Source organism: Pelophylax lessonae, assembly GCF_965119305.1.
Source record: "Pelophylax lessonae genome assembly, chromosome: 11".
Lineage (NCBI taxonomy): Eukaryota > Metazoa > Chordata > Amphibia > Anura > Ranidae > Pelophylax > Pelophylax lessonae.
The window spans coordinates 7,784,980-7,807,043 of record NC_138778.1 but is presented as its reverse complement, the minus strand read 5'-3'; the positions used below and the strand labels follow the sequence as shown (position 1 = coordinate 7,807,043).

General features: G+C 43.9%; 1 protein-coding gene across 1 annotated transcript; it reads left to right on the top strand.

Annotated features, from left to right (window-relative positions):
• Positions 1-100: 100 nt before the first annotated feature.
• Positions 101-15,274, top strand: NPB (neuropeptide B). Its single transcript, XM_082272711.1, has 2 exons — positions 101-434; positions 14,974-15,274. Exons 1-2 carry the CDS (start codon positions 153-155, stop codon positions 15,100-15,102), a joined length of 411 nt encoding a protein of 136 aa, XP_082128837.1. The 5' UTR covers positions 101-152; the 3' UTR covers positions 15,103-15,274.
• Positions 15,275-22,064: the final 6,790 nt, after the last annotated feature.

The following is a 22,064-nucleotide window of genomic DNA, read 5'->3' as shown; positions in this document are numbered from 1 at the left end:
CAAAACATCCCCCCCCCCCACCCCCACCATCACCCACCCACCCTCAGCCCCTCTCCGTCCTCCCCCCCCCCCTCTCTCTTCTCTTTATAAAGCCAGCCTGCCGTTCTCTCCTCCAGATCTCATTAAGAAGAGCCGTGTGTCAGTACATCGCCATGGCGTGTGTGAGCCCCCGCTCCTCCCTACGACTCACCCTGCTGTGCAGCGCCCTCGCTCTCCTGCTCTCCTGCCAGCGCACCGCCGCCTGGTACAAGCAGTCCAACGGCCCCAGCTACTACTCCGTGGGCAGGGCGTCCGGGCTGCTCTCCGGCATCCGACGGTCGCCCGACATACGCCGCTCCGAGCCCGACAACGCTGTGGAGGGTCCCGACGGCGCCGACGACACTTTCCTGAGCGGCTTCGGGGGTCAGCGGCAGGGAGCCGTGCTCAAGAACATGGTGAGTATGAAACGGGGGGGCTGGGAACTTAACGTGTGTGTGTGCGTGTTCATGTGTGGAAGGATTAGAACCCCTGTCAGGTTTTTACTGCTCTGTTGGCCATACAGCTATTGATAAATTATCAATTTCCTTCTTTATTGTCTTCCAACATAATCAATTTATCAACTGTTTGTTCAATCGATATGCCATACACAAGGAATTCGATCAATAGTTAGGATACGACTGTAATTAACGACTGCAAATTATCGACCTTTCATTCTCATATTCTAATCAATCGAAATACAATCGTATTGATGAACAAAGTGCTGACAATCGATGCAAAATGATTGATAAATGATTGAACAAAGTTTGCTGAATTAAAAAAAAAAAAACGAAAGTTAGTCCAATTTTTTTTCTATATTGTGAAAGATGTCACGCCGAGTAAATATATACCCAACATGTTACGCTTTAAAATTGCGCACACCCGTTGAATGGCGACAAACCACGGTACCTAAAAATCTCCATAGGCAACTATTTAAATTTTTTTAATGGTTGCCAGTTTAGAGTTACAGAGGAGGTCTTTTCCTAGAATTATTGCTCTCACTCTAATGATCGCGGCGATACCTCACATGTGTGGTTTGAACGCCGTTTACATTTGCGGGCGCAACTTACGTATGCGTTTTCTTTGGTGTGCGAGCTCACAGCGACGGGGGTGCTTTAAATTTTTTTTTCCCTATTTTTTTTATTTTATTTTTACACTGTTCCTTTTAAAAAAAAATAAAAAATAAATCTGATCACTTTTTCATTCAATTATTGCTGTTGCGATCGCGGCGATACCTCACATGTGTGGTCTGAACACTGTTTACATTTCCAGGCGCAACTTACGTATGCGTTTTCTTTAGAGTGCGAGCACGCCGGGATGGGGGCGCTTTAAAAAAATATTTTTCATATTTATTTTATATTTTATTTTTACATTGTTCCTTTTAAAAAAAATAAAAAATAAATCTGATCACTTTGTGATTCTATTATTGCTCTTGCGATCGCGGCGATACCCCACATGTGTGGTTTGAACACCGTTTACATTTGAAGGCGCAATTTACGCATGCATTTTCTTTGGTGCGCGAGCTCACGGCGACAGGGGCACATTAAAAAAAACATTTTTTTCCTATTTATTTTATATTTTATTTTTACACTGTTCCTTTTAAAACTTTTTTACATTTGCGGGCGCAATTTACGTATGCATTTTCTTCGGTGCGTGAGCTCACGGCGATGGGGGCACTTTAAAAAAAATATTTTTTTTCTATTTATTTTATATTTTATTTTTACACTGTTCCTTTTAAAAAATAAATAAATAAATAAATCTGATCACTTTTTGATTCAATTATTGCTGTTGCGATCGCGGCGATACCTCACATGTGTGGTTTGAACACTGTTTACATTTCCAGGCACAACTTACGTATGCGTTTTCTTTAGTGTGCGAGCACGCCAGGATGGGGGCGCTTTAAAAAAATGTTTTTCATATTTATTTTATATTTTATTTTTACACTGTTCCTTTTAAAAAAAAAATAAATAAATAAATCTGATCACTTTGTGATTCTATTATTGCTCTTGCGATCGCGGCGATACCTCACATGTGTGGTTTGAACGCTGTTTACATTTTCAGGCGCAATTTACGCATGCATTTTCGTTGGTGCGCGAGCTCACGGCGACGGGGGCGTTTTAAAAAATGTATTTTTTGCTATTTATTTTATATTTTATTTTTACGCTGTTCCTTTTTAAAAAAAAAATAAATAAATCTGATCACTTTTTGATTCAATTATTGCTCTTGCGATCGCGGCGATACCTCACATGTGTGGTTTGAACACTCTTTACATTTGCAGGCGCAACTTATGTATGCGTTTTCTTTGGTGTGCGAGCACGCCGGGACGGGGGCGCTTTAAAAATATTTTTTTCCTATTTATTTTATATTTTATTTTTACACTGTTCCTTTTAAAAAAAAAATAAATAAATAAATCTGATCACTTTTTGATTCAATTATTGCTCTTGCGATCTCGGCGATACCTTAAATGTGTGGTTTGAACAGCGCTTTCATTTGCAGGCGTGACTTCTGTATGAGTTTTCTTTCGTGCACAAGATCACGGGGGGGGGGGGGGGTCGCTTTAAAAGATAAATTTTATCCTATTTATTTTTTTTAATTTTAGCACAAGTTTAAAAAAAAAAAAAAAATCTGATCACTTTTATTGATGTGAGAAGGAATGTAAACATCCCTAGTGACAGTAATAGCAGTGACAGGTACTCTTTATGGAGGGATCGGGGGGGAATGTGACAGTAATAGGCAGTGACAGGTACTCTTTATGGAGGGATCGGGGGGGGGGGAATGTGACAGTAATAGGCAGTGACAGGTACTCTTTATGGAGGGATCGGGGGAAATGTGACAGTAATAGGCAGTGACAGGTACTCTTTATGGAGGGATCGGGGGGGAGGGGGGGAATGTGACAGTAATAGGAGTGACAGGTACTCTTTATGGGGGGATCGGGGGAATGTGACAGTAATAGGAGTGACAGGTACTCTTTATGGGGGGGATCGGGGGAATGTGACAGTAATAGGAGTGACAGGTACTCTTTATGGAGGGATCGGGGAGGAATGTGACAGTAATAGGCAGTGACAGGTACTCTTTATGGAGGGATCGGGGGGAATGTGACAGTAATAGGAGTGACAGGTACTCTTTATGGAGGGATCGGGGGAAATGTGACAGTAATAGGCAGTGACAGGTACTCTTTATGGAGGGATCGGGGGGGAGGGGGGGAATGTGACAGTAATAGGAGTGACAGGTACTCTTTATGGGGGGATCGGGGGAATGTGACAGTAATAGGAGTGACAGGTACTCTTTATGGGGGGGATCGGGGGAATGTGACAGTAATAGGAGTGACAGGTACTCTTTATGGAGGGATCGGGGAGGAATGTGACAGTAATAGGCAGTGACAGGTACTCTTTATGGAGGGATCGGGGGGAATGTGACAGTAATAGGAGTGACAGGTACTCTTTATGGAGGGATCGGGGGAAATGTGACAGTAATAGGCAGTGACAGGTACTCTTTATGGAGGGATCGGGGGGAATGTGACAGTAATATGCAGTGACAGGTACTCTTTATGGAGGGATCGAGAGGAATGTGACAGTAATAGCAGTGACAGGTACTCTTTATGGAGGGATCGGGGGGAATGTGACAGTAATAGGAGTGACAGGTACTCTTTATGGAGGGATCGCGAGGAATGTGACAGTAATAGCAGTGACAGGTACTCTTTATGGAGGGATCGGGGGGAATGTGACAGTAATAGGAGTGACAGGTACTCTTTATGGAGGGATCGGGGGGAATGTGACAGTAATAGGCAGTGACAGGTACTCTTTATGGAGGGATCGGGGGGGAGGGGGGGAATGTGACAGTAATAGGCAGTGACAGGTACTCTTTATGGGGGGATCGGGGGGGAGGGGGGGGATGTGACAGTAATAGGCAGTGACAGGTACTCTTTATGGGGGGATCGGGGGGGAGGGGGGGAATGTGACAGTAATAGGAGTGACAGGTACTCTTTATAGAGGGATCGGGGGGGAGGGGGGGAATGTGACAGTAATAGGCAGTGACAGGTACTCTTTATGGAGGGATCGGGGGGAATGTGACAGTAATAGGAGTGACAGGTACTCTTTATGGAGGGATCGGGGGGAATGTGACAGTAATATGCAGTGACAGGTACTCTTTATAGAGGGATCGGGGGGGAGGGGGGGAATGTGACAGTAATAGGCAGTGACAGGTACTCTTTATGGGGGGATCGGGGGGGAGGGGGGGGATGTGACAGTAATAGGCAGTGACAGGTACTCTTTATGGGGGGATCGGGGGGGAGGGGGGGAATGTGACAGTAATAGGAGTGACAGGTACTCTTTATGGGGGGATCGGGGGAATGTGACAGTAATAGCAGTGACAGGTACTCTTTATGGGGGGATCGGGGGGAATGTGACAGTAATAGCAGTGACAGGTACTCTTTATGGAGGGATCGGGGGGAATGTGACAGTAATAGGAGTGACAGGTACTCTTTATGGAGGGATCGGGGAGGAATGTGACAATAATAGGCAGTGACAGGTACTCTTTATGGAGGGATCGGGGAGGAATGTGACAGTAATAGGCAGTGACAGGTACTCTTTATGGAGGGATCGGGGGGAATGTGACAGTAATAGCAGTGACAGGTACTCTTTATGGAGGGATCGGGGGGAATGTGACAGTAATAGGAGTGACAGGTACTCTTTATGGAGGGATCGGGGGAATGTGACAGTAATAGCAGTGACAGGTACTCTTTATGGAGGGATCGGGGGGAATGTGACAGTAATAGGAGTGACAGGTACTCTTTATGGAGGGATCGGGGGGAATGTGACAGTAATAGGCAGTGACAGGTACTCTTTATGGAGGGATCGGGGGTCTAAAAGACACCAACCCCCTCCACTGCACTTCAATGTATTCAAAACGCCGAAAACTGCATTTTTGAATACTGACAGTTTTTATAAATTGGCGCCTTTAGCAGCCGAGTAACCTAGAAGTAACGCCGCTTCCGGGTTACTCATTTGGAGACCCAATGAAAGCCAAATCCGGCATCATTCGGGGCTCCAATCAGCCAGTGGATGTGCCGGCTGGTTTCTCCGGTCTCCTGGTGGGACAGGGGACTCTGCGGCGGGGGGGGGGGGGGTTACATCCCCTCCCACTCACTGAGATAACAGCTGAGCGACTGCTGAGCCGCATCGGTTGTTATCTCCTGAAAGCCGACCGCCGGCTCTAAGGAACGGTACCGGGGGATTCCTGCAGCTGCAGATCATCCCGCTACAACCACTTCTCCGAGCCGATGTCCAGGGATGGGGACAGGGACAGGGATGGGTACAGGTACGGGGACAGGGATAGGGACGGGTACAGGGACAGGGATAGGTACGGGGACAGGGATAAGTACAGGGATGGGGACAGGTGCGGGGAGGGGGACATGGACGGGTATGGGGACTGGGATAGGTACGGGGACAGGGATAGGTACGGGGACAGGTAAAGGGACAGGAGTAGGTACGGGGACAGGTACGGGGACGGGTACAGGGACAGGTACGGCAAGAGGTACAGGGGACAGGTACAGGGGACTGGGATAGGTATGGGGACGGGTACAGGCATGGGGACAGGGACAGGTACAGGGACAGGGATAGGTATGGGGACGGGTACAGGCATGGGGACAGGGATAGGTACAGGGACGGGTACAGGGACAGGGATAGGTATGGGGATGGGTACAGGGATAGGTACAGGGATAGGGATAGGTACAGGGACAGGGGACTGGGATAGGGACGGGGATAGGGACAGGGACGGGGATAGGGACAGGTACAGGGGGCGGGTACGGGGACAGGTACAGGGACGGGTATGGGGACGGGTACAGGGATAGGGATATGTACAGGCATGGGGACAGGGATAGGTACGGGGACGGGTACAGGGATAGGTACGGGGACGGGTACAGGGATAGGTATGGGGATAGGTACAGGGATAGGGATAGGGACAGGGGACAGGGACAGGGGACTGAGATAGGGACAGGGACGGGGATAGGGACAGGGACAGGGATAGGTACAGGGACAGGGGTGGGGACGGGGACAGGGATGGGTACGGCGAGAGGTACAGGGGACAGGTACAGAGGACTGGGATAGGTACGGGGACGGGTACAGGCATTGGGACAGGTACAGGGATGGGTACAGGGACAGGGATAGGTATGGGGACGGGTACAGGCATGGGGACAGGTATGGGGATGGGTACAGGGACAGGGATAGGTATGGGGATGGGGACAGGGACAGGGATAGGTATGGGGATGGGGACAGGGATAGGTACGGGGACAGGGATAGGGATAGGTACAGGGACAGGGGACTGGGATAGGTACGGGGACGGGGACAGGAAGGGGACAGGGACGGGAATAGGGACAGGTACAGGGACAGGGATAGGTATGGGGATGGGTACAGGGACAGGGATAGGTATGGGGATGGGGACAGGGATAGGTACGGGGACAGGGATAGGAATAGGTACAGGGACAGGGGACTGGGATAGGTACGGGGACAGGGACAGGTACGGGGACAGGGGACAGGTACAGGGACAGGTACAGGGACAGGTACGGGGACAGGGGACAGGTACAGGGACAGGTACAGGGACAGGTACGGGGACAGGGGACAGGTACAGGGACGGGAACAGGTACAGGGACGTCGGTTTGCGCGAAGTAGTTTTAAATTAATCAAATCTCACATAGATCGGATAATACATAATACAATCAAAGTGTATATGCTACCAGAGAGCTTCATTCACACCTAGGAGATATAAATCGCAGGCGGAATAGCCGCAATTCTGCCCACAATTCAAAATCGCAGAAAAACGCAGGACGCCTTTGTGGTGCCACTACTTCTTAATGGCAATTCAAACACAGTGCGATTTTGCCACAATTGTCGTGCCATAAATCACACTGCAATCGTGGCAAATCGCAATGTGTGAAGCTTGTCGCTCAAAAAGGAGCAGCAGCTTCTTTTGGCAAACAGCGCAGCATATTGCAATTTGCTGCGATTGCATTGTGATATTGAATTGCGGGTAAAATCGCAGCAAGGTGTGATTGGAGCCTAATGTCCCCTTTCACACAGGCTTTCATGATCCGGTCCCTGTCAGTTTTTTCAGGCGGACCAGATCGGATACACCATGTACCTCTATGGAGCAGCGGATGTCAGCAGAGATATCTCCACTGACACCCTCTGCTATCCGATCCGATCCGGTCCGTGAAATCCAGACAGATGGAAACCCTACAAATGGAATCCGCTGGGCGCACCGCCCATATGAAAGGGCCCAAAATGGCAACAAACGATCGACTGAATGATCATATCGATAACGTGTATCACTGGGACAGAAGGGGGAACTCTTTCTAATGGTGGTCATACACACTTTGATTTTATCACCTGATTGATATGCAATTCGATTAAATGGATAGAATCTGCAAACAATCAAATAATCAATCACCAATCAATTCATGGCGGCCATACATGCATTGATTTTAATTTTTTTTTATATCTGATTGATGTGCAATTTGATTAACCACTTCAGCACAGGAAGATTTACCTCCTTAATGACCAGGCCATTTTTTGCGGTTCGGCACTGCGTTACTTTAACTGACAATTGCGCGGTTGTGCGACGCTGTACTCTTAATAACATTTATATAATTTTTTTCACACCATTAGAGCTTTTTTTTGGCAGAATTTGATCACCTGTGTGATTTTTATTTTTTTCAAAATAAATGAAAAAAGACCCCAAATTTTGAAAAAAAAAAATAACAATATTTTTTGCTTTCTTCTGTAAAACATATGCAATAAAAAAGTGTAATAAATCAAATTTCTTTATCGATTTAGGCCAAAATGTATTCTGCTTCATTCTTTTGGAAGAAAAAAATTCCAATAAGTCCCTCACACATATGAAATGTCAGACATCGCATGTGATTCGCACCACACTGCTCTGCAAATCACATGCGATGTCTGTGCGATGCAAATTCAGCCATGCAGATTGTACAGATTGTATGGCTGAATTTGCATCGCATTCAGACCAAAGTCGCACAGGACCCTTTTTTTGGTCCTCACCAGAATCGGATCGCATGGGTGTTCACAGTTATGCAATCTGATTCCTGTCTGAAATGACAGTTGGCACTGCGATATGCGAACTGATCTGGGGGTGTCGTTACCTTTGTATTGACACCCCCCATCGATTCGCATATGGCAGTATGAACTGCCTGCAAGTCGAGTGCGATGCAGGAATCTGCAGTGGATTCGCAGGGTTCTCGCATCGCAACAATGTGAACCCGACACTGAGTGTATATGGATTGGTTTTTGTGAAAGTTATTGCATCTACAAACTATGGGATATATATTGGAATTTTTATTTATTTTATGAGATATATACTGGAATTTTTATTTATTTTATAGGATATATACTGGAATTTTTATTTATTTTATGGGATATATACTGGAATTTTTATTTATTTTATAGGATATATACTGAAATTTTTATTTATTTTATAAGATATATACTGGAATGTTTATTTATTTTATGGGATATATACTGAAATTTTTATTTATTTTATAGGATATATACTGGAATTTTTATTTATTTTATAGGATATATACTGGAATGTTTATTTATTTTATGGGATATATACTGGAATTTTTATTTAATTTATGGGATATATACTGGAATTTTTATTTAATTTATGGGATATATACTGGAATTGTTATTTAATTTATGGGATATATACTGGAATTTTTATTTATTTTATGGGATATATACTGGAATTTTTATTTAATTTGTGGGATATATACAGGAATTTTTATTTATTTTATGAGATATATACTGGAATTGTTATTTAATTTATGGGATATATACGGGAATTTTTATTTATTTAATGGGATATATACTGGAATTTTTATTTATTTTATGGGATATATACTGGAATTTTTATTTAATTTATGGGATATATACGGGAATTTTTATTTATTTTATGGGATATATACTGGAATTTTTATTTATTTTATAGGATATATACTGGAATGTTTATTTATTTTATGGGATATATACTGGAATTTTTATTTATTTTATGGGATATATACTGGAATTTTTATTTAATTTATGGGATATATACTGGAATTTTTATTTAATTTATAAGATATATACTGGAATTTTTATTTATTTTATGGGATATATACTGGAATTTTTATTTAATTTATGGGATATATACTGGAATTTTTATTTATTTTATGGGCTATATACTGGAATTTTTATTTATTTTATGGGATATATACTGGAATTTTTATTTAATTTGTGGGATATATACAGGAATTTTTATTTATTTTATGAGATATATACTGGAATTGTTATTTAATTTATGGGATATATACGGGAATTTTTATTTATTTTATGGGATATATACTGGAATTTTTATTTATTTTAAGGGATATATACTGGAATTTTTATTTAATTTATGGGATATATACGGGAATTTTTATTTATTTCATGGGATATATACTGGAATTGTTATTTAATTGATGTGATATATACGGAATTTTTATTTATTTTATGGGATATATACTGGAATATTTGTTTTATGGGATATATACTGGAATTTTTATTTAATTTATGGAATATATACGGGAATTTTTATTTATTTTATGGGATATATACTGGAATTGTTATTTAATTGATGGGATATATACGGGAATTTTTATTTATTTTATGGGATATATACTGGAATTTTTATTTATTTTATGGGATATATACGGGAATTTTTATTTATTTCATGGGATATATACTGGAATTGTTATTTAATTGATGTGATATATACGGAATTTTTATTTATTTTATGGGATATATACTGGAATTTTTATTTATTTTATGGGATATATACTGGAATTTTTATTTAATTTATGGAATATATACGGGAATTTTTATTTATTTTATGGGATATATACTGGAATTTTTATTTATTTTATGGGATATATACTGGAATATTTGTTTTATGGGATATATACTGGAATGTTTATTTATTTGATAGGATATAGACTGGAATGTTTATTTATTTTATGGGATATATACTGGAAATGTAATTTATTTTATTTTTTTACACTAGTAATGGTGACGATTAGCGACTTATAATGGGAGTGCGGCGGGCAATCTGACACTAACTGACGTTGGGGGGAGGAACTGACTAACTGCTGCTGACTGCTCCAGTGATACTACTATGCACTGTTACTGTACTCATGACACTGTCAGGGAAGGGGTTAACATCAGGGGCGATCTAAGGGTTAAATGTGTTTAGTGTGTATCATGTGAGGTGTATTTGGGGGTAAAACAAACGGCACATCTCTGCTGTATATAGAGAGCTCTGTGTTGTTTGCTGACACAGAGCTCTCTTCTGTCATTCCCTGAGGGGGTGCTGGACATAAATCATTGGTCAGGACCCGTTGGCCAGCCTGTGGTGCAGCGAATGGCAGCGCATGTACGAGCGTTCCCGGAAGTGCGCAGTGTCGTACTGTCAATGTCTTTTCTCATTGTTCTTGTGTCATCTACTCTTGCATTCTTTATGGTTGCAAACTGTCAACGGCTTTGTTTTTAACTGTACAGTATCTCACAAAAGTAAGTACACCCCTCACATTTTTGTAAATATTTTATTCTATCTTTTCATGTGACAACACTGAAGAAATGACACTTTGCTACAATGTAAAGTAGTGAGTGTACAGCTTGTATAACAGTGTAAATTTGCTGTCCCCTCAAAATAACTCAACACACAGCCATTAATGTCTAAACCGCTGGCAACAAAAGTGAGTACACCCCTAAGTGACAATGTCCAAATTGGGTCCAATTAGCCATTTTTCCTCCCCGTGTCATGTGACTCGTTAGTGTTACAAGGTCTCAGGTGTGAATGGGGATCAGGTGTGTTACATTTGGTGGTGTTATCGCTCTCACTCTGTCATACTGGTCACTGGAAGTTCAACATGGCACCTCATGGCAAAGAACTCTCTGAGGATCTGAAAAAAAAGAATTGTTACTCTACATAAAGATGGCCTAGGCTATAAGAAGATTGCCAAGACCCTGAAACTGAGCTGCAGCACGGTGGCCAAGACCATGCAGCGGTTTAACAGGACAGGTTCCACTCAGAACAGGCCTCCCCATGGTCCACCAAAGAAGTTGGATTCACGTGCTCAGCGTCATATCCAGAGGTTGTCTTTAGGAAATAGACGTATGAGTGCTGCCAGCGTTGCTGCAGAGGTTGAAGGGGTGGGGGGGTCAGCCTGTCAGTGCTCAGACCATACGCCGCACACTGCATCAAATTGGTCTGCATGGCTGTCATCCCAGAAGGAAGCCTCTTCTAAAGATGATGCACAAGAAATCCCGCAAACAGTTTGCTGAAGACAAGCAGACTAAGGACATGGATTACTGGAACCGTCTCCTGTGCTCTGATGAGACCAAGATAAACTTATTTGGTGTCAGATGGTGTCAATCGTGTGTGACGACAACCAGGTGAGGAGTACAAAGACAAGTGTGTCTTCCTACAGTCAAGCATGGTGGTGGGAGTGTCATGGTCTGGGGCTGCATGAGTGCTGCCGGCACTGGGGAGCTACAGATCATTGAGGGAACCATGAATGCCAACATGTACTGTGACATACTGAAGCAGAGCATGATCCCCTCCCTTCAGAGACTGGGCCACAGGGCAATATTCCAACATAACGACCCCAAACACCTCCAAGATGACCACTGCCTTGCTAAAGAAGCTGAGGGTAAAGGTGATGGACTGGCCAAGCATGTCTCCAGACCTAAACCCTATTGAGAATCTGTGGGGATCCTCAAACAGAAGGTGGAGGAGCACAAGGTCTCTAACATCCACCAGCTCTGTGATGTCATCATGGGGGAGGGGAAGAGGACTCCAGTGACAACCTGTGAAGCTCTGGGGAACTCCATGCCCAAGAGGGTTAAGGCAGTGCTGGAAAATAATGGAGGCCACACAAAATATTGTCACTTTGGGCCCAATTTGGACATTTTCACTTAGGGGTGTACTCACTTTTGTTGCCAGCGGTTAGACATTAATGGCTGTGTGTTGAGTTATTTTGAGGGGACAGCAAATTTACACTGTTATACAAGCTGTACACTCACTACTTTACATTGTAGCAAAGTGTCATTTCTTCAGTGTTGTCACATGAAAAGATAGAATAAAATATTTACTAGAATGTGAGGGGTGTACTTACTTTTGTGAGATACTGTATGTTACACCGTTCGTTTAGACAAAACTTTTTTGTATATTTTATATACAAAATTTTCATTCTCTTTGTGTTGGGGTGTCACTTGGGCAATAATTCTTTTTTGTGTTCCTTTTTTTTAACCAAAAACTCAATCCTCAGGAGAAAAGCTGTTTCCAGTAAAATCCAAGGTTAAGTTTTTAATCCTAACTGGAGCCTACTGGAGCTTAATCATAGAATCTACAATTAAGCTCTAGTTAGGAGTGAAATGCGTCAGTGTTGGTTGCACCTGGCGGTAACCCACTCTTACGCGTATCACTCCTAACTGGAGCCTAGTTGTAGACGCTTTGATGAAGTGCCAATTAGGAATGAATCGCGTTAGGTTGGTTGCAACTGGTGGACTCGTCTGTGCAACCAGCCATGTAATTCCACTCCTAACTGGAGCTTATTCATAGACTCTACAATTAAGCTCCAGTTAGGAGTGAAACAGGTTGGTTGCTCCTGGTGGACTTGTCTGTACAACCAAAAGTCCAACTAACTACAACGTGTTTCATTACTAACTGGAGCCTAGTCTAAGAAGCTAAGATTAAGCCCTGATTCAGAATGAAACACGTTGGGTCTCAGTGCTCCAGTTCCAGAGCTTCAATCAGGAGTGAAATGTGTTAAGGTTAGTTGCAAAGACAAGCCTCCCCCAGGTGCAACCAACCCTAACACATTTCACTCCTAACTGGAGCCTAATTGTAGAGTCTACATTTAAGCTTCAGTTGGAAGTGAAATGCATTGGAGTTGGTTGCACCTGGTGGACTTGTCTGTGCAACCAGCTTCCACACTGTATCTCCTATCTGGAGCCCAATCGTTGATGCTACATACAATTAAGCTCCAGTTAGGAGTGAAACGTGTTGGGGTTGGTTGCAGCTGGTGGACTTGTCTGTGCAACCAACTGTGTAAACAACTCCAATGTGTTTCAATCCCAAATTTTACCTACTGGAGCCTAGTTGTAGATGCTACAATCAAGCGCCGGCTAGGAGTGAAACGAATTAGTGTTGGTTGCCCCTGGCAGACTTGTCTGTGCAACCAACTCAAAGGCCTTTCACTCCTAACTGGAGCCTACTGGAGCTTAGTCATAGACGCTACAATTAAGCACCAATTAGGAAGGAAACACGATAGATTGGTTGCACCTGGTGGAGGTCTCTGTGCAACCAACCCTAACACATTTCACTCCTAACTGGAGTTTAATCGAAGACTCTACAATAAGCTAAAGTTAGGAGTGAAACGCAATAGAGTTGGTTGCACCTGGTGGACTTTTCTGTGCTTCAATAATCTTAAACTCAGCTTTCACGGTGAGCAGCTTCTTCCCCCTTTCTTCTGAATGCCGAGGTGTTGGATGTGATGTGGGGGGGGGGGGCTTTCTCCTGGAGAAGATGAAGCCTGCAGTGGGACACGACTCTCTTTACACATTGATGGTTTGCAGTTTTTACCAAAATGCATGAAAGTTGCAGCAAGCGGGGCTTTTCATAAACACAATGCACTTGCCCTCTAACGTAGCGATGTGAGAAGGACGGAGCGTTGTCACCCGAGAGCAGGAAATGCCTCAATAAGGAACCTCATGGGAGGATCACCAGGAAAAGTTTTATTGAAAGCTGTAGATTAAAAATACTAAAAAAAATACTTAATTCTGTATATATTTAGCTGCGTCGTTCAACAGAGACCTCCTATTACTGGAGTCGGTGTTCTGCCGAAAACTCCAAGTGGTCAAAATCTCCAATTATTCCTGGTGTAGAGTCGCCGGAAGTGACGTGGTTCGAGTTCTCGGCCAGTTGGAGTTTTCGGCAAAACGCCCCCAAAGGATAAAGATAAGGGAGGCACTGGGGTGGCTGGGGCCGGTGTTCTGCCGAAAACTCCAACTTGCCGAGAACTCCAACCACTTCACCTTCGGTGAGCGTACATCAGGAATAATTGGAGATTTCGACCACTTGGTGTTTTTTACAGAACACCGACAGCTTTTACACTCCGGTACATGCTATGAGTGGACATTGTTAGTCCGCCCACTAGTTGTCACTGCCTGGGAGGTGGCCATGTTGTTGGTTACTAGCGGGCAGACTAACAATGTCCACTCATTTTAGTGTGTACCGGAGTGTATACGCTGCCGGTTTTCTGTGAGAACACCAAGTGGTCAAAATCTTCCTGGTGTAGAGTCAGCAGAAGTGACGGGTTGGAGTTCTCGGCAAGTTGGAGTTTTCGGCAAAACACCCCCAAAGGATAAAGGAAGGGGAGGCACTGGGGTGCCTGGAGCCGGTGTGCTGCCCCCAACTTGCCTAGAACTCCAACCACTTCAGTTCTGGTGACTCTACACCAGGAATAGTTGGAGACTTCAGCCATTTGGTGTTTTCACAGAACCCCGGCAGCCTTTACACTCCATTACACGCTATAATAAGTAGACATTGTTAGTCCACCAGCTAGTTGTCACTGCCTGTGAGGTGGCCATGTTGTTGGTTACTAGCGGGCAGACTACCAATGTCCACTCATTATAGCGTGTACTGGAGTGTAAAGGCTGCCGGTGTTCTGCGAAAACACCAAGTGGTCGAAATCTCCAATTATTCCTGGTGTAGAGTCACCAGAAGTGACGGGGTTGGAGTTCTCGGCAAGTTGGAGTTTTTTGCAAAACACCCCCAAAGGATAAAGGAAGGGGAGGCACTGGTTTGGGCTGATGCTTCCATCCATCTTTGTATGTCTTCTCATCTTCTCTTTGTCTCCCCCTGCAGGCGCTGTGTGTGAAAGACGTCTCTCCGAACCTGCACAGCTGTGAGCTCATCCCGGACACATCCAGCACCTTCCAGTGCAAAGCTCAGATCTATCTATCACTGGACAGCACGGAATGTCTCAACCCGTAACCCCCGACACAGAGACACTGCCCCCTCCCCCCTCTTACCCCACGCTCCCAAAAATCACAGATCCACCAACGTTTACTCCAGACACTTGTGTAGATTTGAACTCGATTCTGTATCTGCTGCTTTAGAACACATATTTGTTCGTTTAATAAAACTAAACAACCGATTGACTTGCTTTTCTGTGTTTGTGTGCTTCAATGTGCAGGGGGGGTGTACTAAACTGAAACTGGCCACACACCATACAATCAGTGTTGCCAACCTCCTGAAGTCAAATTTACTGACATGACACAAAAAAATTACTGACAGTGCCAATATTTTTACTGACAGTTAAACAATTAGCCATAATGACCATTATCAATATATAGGCTACAAGCATGTAACTAGTGTGATTAGCAATGTTCTTAAGACATAACAAAAGGCAAAAAACATACAGTATTTCTCCTTTTGCAATGCAAGGGGGAACTCTGTGGACCCTGATGTAAGGGGGGGAACTCTGTGGACCCTGATGTAACAAGGAACACTACAGACTCTGAAGTAATGGAGGAACTCTGTGGGCTTTGATGTAAGGGAGAACTCTGTAGATCCTGATGTAACAGGGAACACTGTGGATTCTGATGTAATGGAGAAATCTGTGGAGTCTGATGTAAGGAGGAATGCTGCAGACTCTGGTGTAAAGGGAGACTCTGATGTAAAGGGGTCTCTGGTCATCAGAGGGCCCCCCCCCATTACATAAGAGTCTACAGGGCTCTCCTTTACTTCACAGTCCACAGATTTCCCCCTTACATAAGACTGCAGAGTAGATGTTCTCTGCTCGGACCTCCTTTATGCTTAAAGTATGAAAATGTTTTTGTTACAGCTGTTGTTGTATTCTGTGTAATGTCTGATAAATTTTCAATAAAAAAAAAAAAAAAAAAAAAAAAGACTGCAGAGTTCCCCTTTCCAGTTTCTGCAGACTCTGATGTAAAGGGAAACACTGTGGATCCTGATATAAAGAGGAATGTTGCAGACTGTCCAGGATGTAAAGAAAAACTCTGATATAAGGGGGTCTCAGGTAACCAGAGCCTTCCCCCTCCTGCTTTACACAAGAGTCCACAGAGTTCCCCCTTCATTCACAGTCTGCAGTATCCTCCCTTACAGTGCAAGGGGGAACTCTGTGGATCCTGATGCAAAGGGGAACTCTTATCTAAAAAGGATTGCTGCGGATCATAATGAAGGGGAGAATGCTGCAGGCTCTGGTTTAAAGGTAACTCTGATGTACGATGGTCTTTAGACATCAGAACCCCCCTCCCCCTTTACATCAGAGTCTGCAGTGTTTCCCTTTATATCAGAGTCCACAGCATTTCCCTTTACATCAGAGTCCACAGCGTTTCCCTTTACATCAGGGTCCGCAGAGTTCCCCCTTGCAATGTAAGGTGGAATCCTGCAAACTCTGATGTAAAGGGGAACTTTGAGGATTTAAGGGGGAATGTCGGAATGTGGAAACAGTCATTATAGATGATGGCGGTATCTCCCCTATAAAAGGTTGTGAACCAGCAAAACACATACAAAAAAATGTTGCAGTCACAAGATATTAGATAGGGATCAGCTTATCTGCGGGGATGTTTTAGGATGGAGAGTGGGGGAAGGGGCTAATCATTATGTCATTTGCCTTCCTTTTCTAAATGAACACAGGGAACACCCTCAATCAGCTGTGTTTACTATGCTTCAGCACAGAGCACTTCCCGTTCATTCACTGTGCGGTGCAGCGGAGGCTGCAGAGAAAGAAGCGCGTGTTTGAGCTTTGGGGGGGCACCCTAATACAAGAGGCTGCGCACACCTATTACTGCTAATAAAGTGTGAGCTGGAGTTTGGCTTCAATATTTTAGTGTATTTAAATCTGCTAGTCCATCTATCACTCCCCCCACCCCTAGACTGACAATGCTGCTGTCTACTGTGCCCACTGTGCTCCTTCATGCAGAGTGGAGGAATTCTAATACAGGAGGTGTATTTTTGGCCAGATCACCAGGTGAAAACAGAGGGGGATAAAGCCTAAAAAAAAAGAAAAACGAATGCAGCCACCACATCGAATGACTGTTAACCTGCAATACATTACATTTATTGTTGTGGGTTAAGGCCCCTTTCACACTTGTGCGACTTGGGATTGCAAAGTCGCATGATAAGTCGTACTCCATGATTTCCAATGAGTAACGTTCATATTTTTGCAACTTCAAGTCACAACGATTATAAAGTAGTCCCTGTGCTACTTTGGTCCGACTTTGATGCGTTTTGGGATCCATTAGACAGGCATTGCTTAAAGTCCAGTCAAACTGGAGGCCAAAAAAAAATTGCAGAAAAGTCAAGCGACTTTTAGGTCGCACAAGTTGGAAAGGGGCCTTAATACGCTTTTGTCACACTTGTGCAACTTGTCATGCCACTTTGGGCATCAGAGTTGCACGATTTTCCAATGATACCAGTTCATAGAAGCACAACAGAAGCTCCGTTTGCATTTGGCGTCTCGGATCGCGGGCAGAATCACCGAGGTTCTGCCTGCGATCCCAAATCATTACATATCGCGGGATGCCCGTGCGATTAAGGTGACTTGCAATGGCACCCCAAACGCGGTGTGATTTTGTCGCGATTGTCGCCCGACGAATCATGGTAAAATCGCGCACACAGAATCACGGGACGCCTGTCACCCAAAAGAAGTTCTTGTACGTTTTTTGGGCGACAGGCATCCCTTGATTCCGTTTGCCCGACTTTACCGCGGTTTGTCGGGCGACGATTGTGGCAAAAATTGCGCTGCGTTTAGGGGGGCCATTGCAAGTCACGAGGATCGCACGGGAGTCTTGCGATTTGCAATGATTCAGGATCGCGGGCAGAATTGCATCTGAGACGCCAATATGTGAACAGAGCCTTAAAGTTGCAGCAACTTCAAAGTAGTTCATGTACTTTAGTCCGACTTTCATGCAACTTGAGGGCCATAGACTTCAATGTAATCCCCTCAGAAGATGCATGAAAGTCTCACCTGAATGTTATACAATGCAACCTATGTGCAACAGTTGTCCATTATCACCGGTCAAAGCCAAGGTCTTATCCAAGTTGCACCCATCCAAAGTTGCGTCAAAGTTGCACTCCATAGTCAGTGAGAAAGTCATATTCAGAGAAAGGGAATACAATAAGATACGTTGCCACTCACTAAAACTAGAGGAAAGGCGGTTTAACCTTAAAGTACGCAGGGGGTTCTTCACTGTCAGAGCAGTAAGGATGTGGAATTCTCTTCCGCAAGCAGTCGTATCAGCAGGGAGCATTGATAGTTTCAAAAAACCATTAGATGGGCACCTTAAGGACCACAACATACAGGGGTATACAATGTACAACATACAGGGGTATACAATGTACAACATACAGGGGGTATACAATGTACAACATACAGGGGGTATACAATGTACAACATAGAGGGGTATGCAATGTACAACATACAGGGGTATACAATGTACAACATACAGGGGGTATACAATGTACAACATACAGGGGTATACAATGTACAACATACAGGGGTATACAATGTACAACATACAGGGGTATACAATGTACAACATACAGGGGTATACAATGTACAACATACAGGGGTATGCAATGTACACCATACAGGGGTATACAATGTACAACATACAGGGGTATACAATGTACAACATACAGGGGGTATACAATATACAACATACAGGGGTATACAATGTACAACATACAGGGGGTATACAATGTACAACATACAGGGGTATGCAATGTACAACATACACGGGTATGCAATGTACAACATACAGGGGTATACAATGTACAACATACAGGGGGTATACAATGTACAACATACAGGGGGTATACAATGTACAACATACAGGGGGTATACAATGTACAACATACAGGGGTGTACAATGTACAACATACAGGGGGTATACAATGTACAACATACAGGGGTATACAATGTACAACATACAGGGGGTATACAATGTACAACATACGGGGGTATACAATGTACAACATACAGGGGGTATACAATGTACAACATACAGGGGGTATACAATGTACAACATACAGGGGTATACAATGTACAACATACAGGGGTATACAATGTACAACATACAGGGGGTATACAATGTACAACATACAGGGGTGTACAATGTACAACATACAGGGGTATACAATGTACAACATACAGGGGGTATACAATGTACAACATACAGGGGTGTACAATGTACAACATACAGGGGTATACAATGTACAACATACAGGGGGTATACAATGTACAACATACAGGGGTGTACAATGTACAACATACAGGGGTGTACAATGTACAACATACAGGGGTATACAATGTACAACATACAGGGGGTATACAATGTACAACATACAGGGGGTATACAATGTACAACATAGAGGGGTATACAATGTACAACATACAGGGGTATACAATGTACAACATACAGGGGTGTACAATGTACAACATACAGGGGGTATACAATGTACAACATACAGGGGTGTACAATGTACAACATACAGGGGTGTACAATGTACAACATACAGGGGTATACAATGTACAACATACAGGGGGTATACAATGTACAACATACAGGGGTATACAATGTACAACATACAGGGGTATACAATGTACAACATAGAGGGGTATACAATGTACAACATACAGGGGTATACAATGTACAACATACAGGGGTATACAATGTACGGTTAACAGCAAACACACACACACATCATAGGTTGAACTGGATGGACTGTTGTCTTTTTTCAACCTCACTAACTATGTAACTATGTAACTATGTAACTTTGGAGTCGTACAAGTGTGAAAGGGACCATAATCTTGAAGTGGGCAAAAAGCATTGAAAACTGGTTGATATAAAAGATTTTAGAGCTTACAATGAACACAGCAATCTGATTGGACCATCACTTTATCCTGTTGCTGCCTGCATAACACGGTAAAGGGGAGGGGCTTTATCACTCACCGAACGGCCAATGAAAACCTGTCGCCCCCAAAAGAAGTTCTTGTACTTTTTTCGGGGGGGCGACAGGCGTCCCGCGATTCTGTTTGCGTGATTCTACCGCGATTCATCGGGCAACAATCGTGGCAAAATCGCGCCGCGTTGGGGTACCATTGCAAGTCACGGGAATCGCGCGGGTGTCCCGCAGCAGTTAGGGATCACAGGCAGAATTGCGGCAATTCTGCCTGTGATCCGAGACGCCTATATGTGAATGGAGCCTTATATCCCAGAAACTGCTTGTGTAACTTCCAATCACGATCAGCCAAACCGCTATAATTGCCCCCTAGGCCCTGGGCCTAATATCAGGAGGATTGGATATCAGATCCACAGCACGGCGGTGAATTTCAGAAGTTTCCCAAAATACAAAATGTGAAGCAAATGATCATGCGGTAACGTTTTTAATTATAAAAGGGTGTAAAAACAGGGAGGTGTCACCCACATTTGTTTGTGCCTATAAATGGCACCCACTCAGGCCTGGGTCTTTAGAAACGCCGCTCCCCATCAGCGTGCGTTCCTCTTGCCTTCCATTGGGCCGGACGTGACGAAACCGGAAGTGATGTCACTATACTGGACCTCAATGCATTCGCCATAACGTCACGACTTCCCTACTTTGCTAAAAAATCCCATTAAATCAGCGTGGACAATTATAATAATCAATGTATTTATTCGGTTTGTATTTTGCATTTCCTCGTTTGTCATCTTTAACCACTTGGTGACCAGTTATACGGCGGCAGGTTCCCACGAATCGCCGTACCTGCAAGGCGGTTTGTGGGAGTGATCCTGTGCCTGCGCCCACTTGCCAGCGGGAAAGCCGAGGCGTGGGGGCCGGCGGGCGCGATTGCCCCCAGGCCCCTGCGATCGCTCCCCCCTTGAAGAGAGAACGGCAGTCGGCTGTTGTAAACACAGCAGACCATTCTTTCTGCAGACTGTTCTCTCTGCTATCAGTACACAACTCCTGTGTTCCTCCTATTTAGGATCACAAGTCTCTGTGTTGATAATACAAGCCCCCCCCCCCCCGCAGTTAGAAAACACCCCCTAGGACCCTAGGGAGTGTTTTCTAACTGTTGGGGGGATGGGCTTGTGAAATCAATACAGAGACTTGTGATCCTAAATAGGAGGAACACAGGAGTTGTGTGTTTATAGCGAATGGTCTGCTGTGTTCCATCACAGATGAACACAGGGATCCTGTGCTCCTCCTAGTTAGGAACACAGATCTCTGTTTTCATTTAGTAAGTCCATTCCCCACACAGTTAGAAAGCACTCCCTAAGAGCACACTTAACGCTTTGATCACCCCTGGTGTTAACCCCTTCCTTGCCAGTGTCATTAGTACAATAACAGAGCATATTTTCAGCACTGATTACTGTAGTAATGTCACTGGTCCCCCCAAAAGTGAACACCGTCACAGATGAACACAGGGATCCTGTGCTCCTCCTATTTAGGAACAGGAATCTCTGCGTTAATTTAGTGAGTCCATCCCCCACACAGTTAGAAAGCACTCCCTAGGGACACACTTAACCCTTTGATCACCCCTGGGTTAACCCCTTCCCTGCCAGTGTCATTTGTACAGTGACAGCACATATTTTTAGCACTGATTACTGTATAAATGTCACTGGTCCCCCCAAAAGTATCAATAAAGTCTGTTGGGGGTCCAATCTGTCCGCCGCAATGTTGCAGTCCCGCTAAAAATCGCAGATCGCCGCCATTACTAGTAAAAAAAAAAGAATAAAAAAAGAAGACAAATTTTCCCCTAGTTTGTAGATGCGATAACTTTTGCGCAAACTGATCAGAATACGCTTTTTAGGATTTTTTTTTTAACCAAAAATATTTGGTAGAACGAATTTGCCCTAAAATGATGAAAAAATTCGATTTTTATTTTTTTTAATTGGGAATTTTATATAGCAGAAAGTGAAAAATATATATTTTTTTTTTTTTCAGAA